At 64.5% G+C, this 2,363-nt stretch overlaps 1 protein-coding gene across 1 annotated transcript, besides 3 other annotated features; it reads right to left on the minus strand.

Moving 5' to 3' along the window:
• Positions 1–114: 114 nt before the first annotated feature.
• Positions 115–179: a sequence feature (GA-rich).
• Positions 180–477: 298 nt separating this feature from the next.
• Positions 478–495: a microsatellite.
• A 23-nt stretch (positions 496–518) lies between these two features.
• Positions 519–548: a sequence feature (A-rich).
• A 515-nt stretch (positions 549–1,063) lies between these two features.
• Positions 1,064–1,669, minus strand: Tco025E_09280 (uncharacterized protein; the record flags this gene model as incomplete). Its single annotated transcript, XM_029376101.1, has 1 exon — positions 1,064–1,669. One exon carries the CDS (start codon positions 1,667–1,669, stop codon positions 1,064–1,066), a length of 606 nt encoding a protein of 201 aa, XP_029223784.1.
• Between the last annotated feature and the right edge of the window lie 694 nt (positions 1,670–2,363).

Here is a 2,363-nt window from a genome sequence, read left to right on the forward strand (position 1 = left end):
AGAGCAGCGCGAGGAGCGCCAGGGCGCACACCGCACGGCGCCGCACCGGCAGCGTCATCAGTAAAAACAGCGGTGGTGGTGAGCTGCGGGGCAGCGGGTAGAGAAGAAACAACAGAGAGAGGGAGGGGAGGAGGGAGGGAGGGAAGGAGGGGAAGTGGAGGGCGCAGCGGAGAGAGAGAAAACAACGGAGGAATGAGAAAAAAAAACAGACAAACAGCGGCCCGCCAAGTGCGCGCAACGGGGCAGAGAAGCACAGCGGGGCACGGCCGCAGGAAACGGCCGCCACCCAACTGACGCGGCGCACGTGCACCCGCAACGAAAAGGCGAGCGGGCGCCGTGAAGCTCCCGCCCACCGCAGCAGCAGCGGCGACCGGCGGCGACTGTGCGTAGAGCGTCGCACAAAATAAATAAAAGCAAAAATTAAAATAAACATTGGCGCTACCGCCTTGGCGCCGTCTGCGAGAGTTATTCTCCTTCGCAGCAGCAGCAGCAGCACGCGTCGTACCCACACAAATCGCAAAATAAACAAAATAAAAATAAAACAAAAATGGCCCGCAGAGTGTCGCAGCCAAAACCCACGCGCCGCCGCGCTACTGTTGCGCCTCCCCCTTCGGCTCATCCCTCGCTTTGGGAATCGCCAAGCCTCTGCGCCTGGCGCCGTCACTCGGCACCGGCGCTCCACAAGCCTCGTGCGTTCACCGCCGCTCACGCCCCCCCCCCTCGGAATTGACGGCGCCGCACCTCCGCCACACTCTTCTTTTACCGGCGCATTCTCCTCCTGCTGCGCGCAGACAATACCTCCCACGGCAGCTCCGGGGCAGAAGTATTCCGCCCCTCAAAAATACGCCGCTGGCACATCCCCGAGCTGCCGCACCGTGCCGCAGTCACCCGCGGCTCAGCCATCTTCCCCCTCTCGGCTGTGGCGCGGCGAAAAAGAAGCCGCCGAAACGCGGAAAGTGTTTCACCGCCGGGAGCTGCAGCACCCCGTTCGCCGCCTCAATCGTCCCGGGCCCGGACCCCCGCGGCGGCAATGCGACCGACTTGCACGGGCGCAGCGCAGGGATTATTTGCAGCAGGCCTCTGCCGTGTCCCACGTCGCGGCGGTTGCTTCAGCTCCTTCATTTTCCTCTGCACCGCATCCAATGCAGCCCAACTCCAGAATGCGCTGACAACACACCTTTCCGGAGCTGCAGGGAAAATTTGCATCCTTCAGCCTCCGCGCCAGCCACAACAAGCACCTCTGCTTCCATCGCTGCCGCCAACGTGTCCACTGCTCCGTGCCCGAGCTTCTCACAGCTCGGCGCGGTGAGGAACGCCTCACCACCGACCATTCCTCTTGCTCTGAGAGATTTCGCCAGCTTGCGGGGCGCAGCTTCGCCCTCCCACGCTTGTTCAGCGGCGCACAGAGAGCAATGCACAGCGAGCAAGCAGTCGATCGCCCGCACGGCACTTTGAGTCGCGTCCAGGCGCACCACACATCTGCTACGGCCGAAGACCCACCGTGGAATCCAGCCCCCAGAAAACACATGTGCTCCCAAGCCATCCTCCAGCGGCCTGCCTGCCCTCCCAAAGGCCGACCGCGCGCGCTCCCCAAACACACACCGCCTTCACTTTCTTCTCTTCCGGGCAACTCATGACGCTTTGCCTGGCCCCTGTTTGCCCCGCCCATCCTTTCAGTTGCCTTCTTCCGGGGACGGCACCGCCGTCATCCCCCACGCGGTGGAGGGCGCACCAACCTCCGCTGCGGCCCCTCACCCTCCTCGGCCCCCCAACACGCGGCTCCCCTCCGCACCGCAGGTGGCCCCGCAGAATCGCTCCGGCAACTGCAGTTTGCCCCCTGTTTTCCTGCCTTTACAGTTCGTTTCTTCTCTCTCCCCTAACTTCGCCTTCTCTGCCTCCCCTGGAGCTGCAAGGGCCGGCCGGGGCCTCAGCCGCCCGGCACCAGAGACGCCGTCCCGCCGTGCGACGGCCCCTCAGCGCCAGCGAGCGCCCACCCCGCGCCCACGCGCCTCCACGCAAAGCCGGTACGCCGGCCGCTTGAGGGCGCCCTCGAGCAGCGCCGGGTCCGCGACGTACTCGCCCGCGTCGCGAACAAACTCCCGCACCGGCACGTTGCGCTCCTCCTCCACGCCTTTGCCCGGGCCAAAGTAACTCCGAATAAAGTCGTTCAGCATCGGCTTTTCGACGCGAACACCTCCCGCCAGCAGCACGCCCTCCACCGAACTGCCGAGGGTTCACCGCGCCCTCGCCGGAGGCCGCCCCGCCCACATGACAGACGTGGGGCGCCCCGCAGCAGCGCCAACTTCTTCCGCGCGCCTCCCAGATTTTATTTACTTGATTTTCTTTTTCTCTTAATTGCTGCT

The sequence above is a fragment of the Trypanosoma conorhini genome, assembly GCF_003719485.1.
Source record: "Trypanosoma conorhini strain 025E chromosome Unknown Tco_14.4_contig_01050, whole genome shotgun sequence".
Classification (NCBI taxonomy): Eukaryota; Euglenozoa; class Kinetoplastea; order Trypanosomatida; family Trypanosomatidae; genus Trypanosoma; species Trypanosoma conorhini.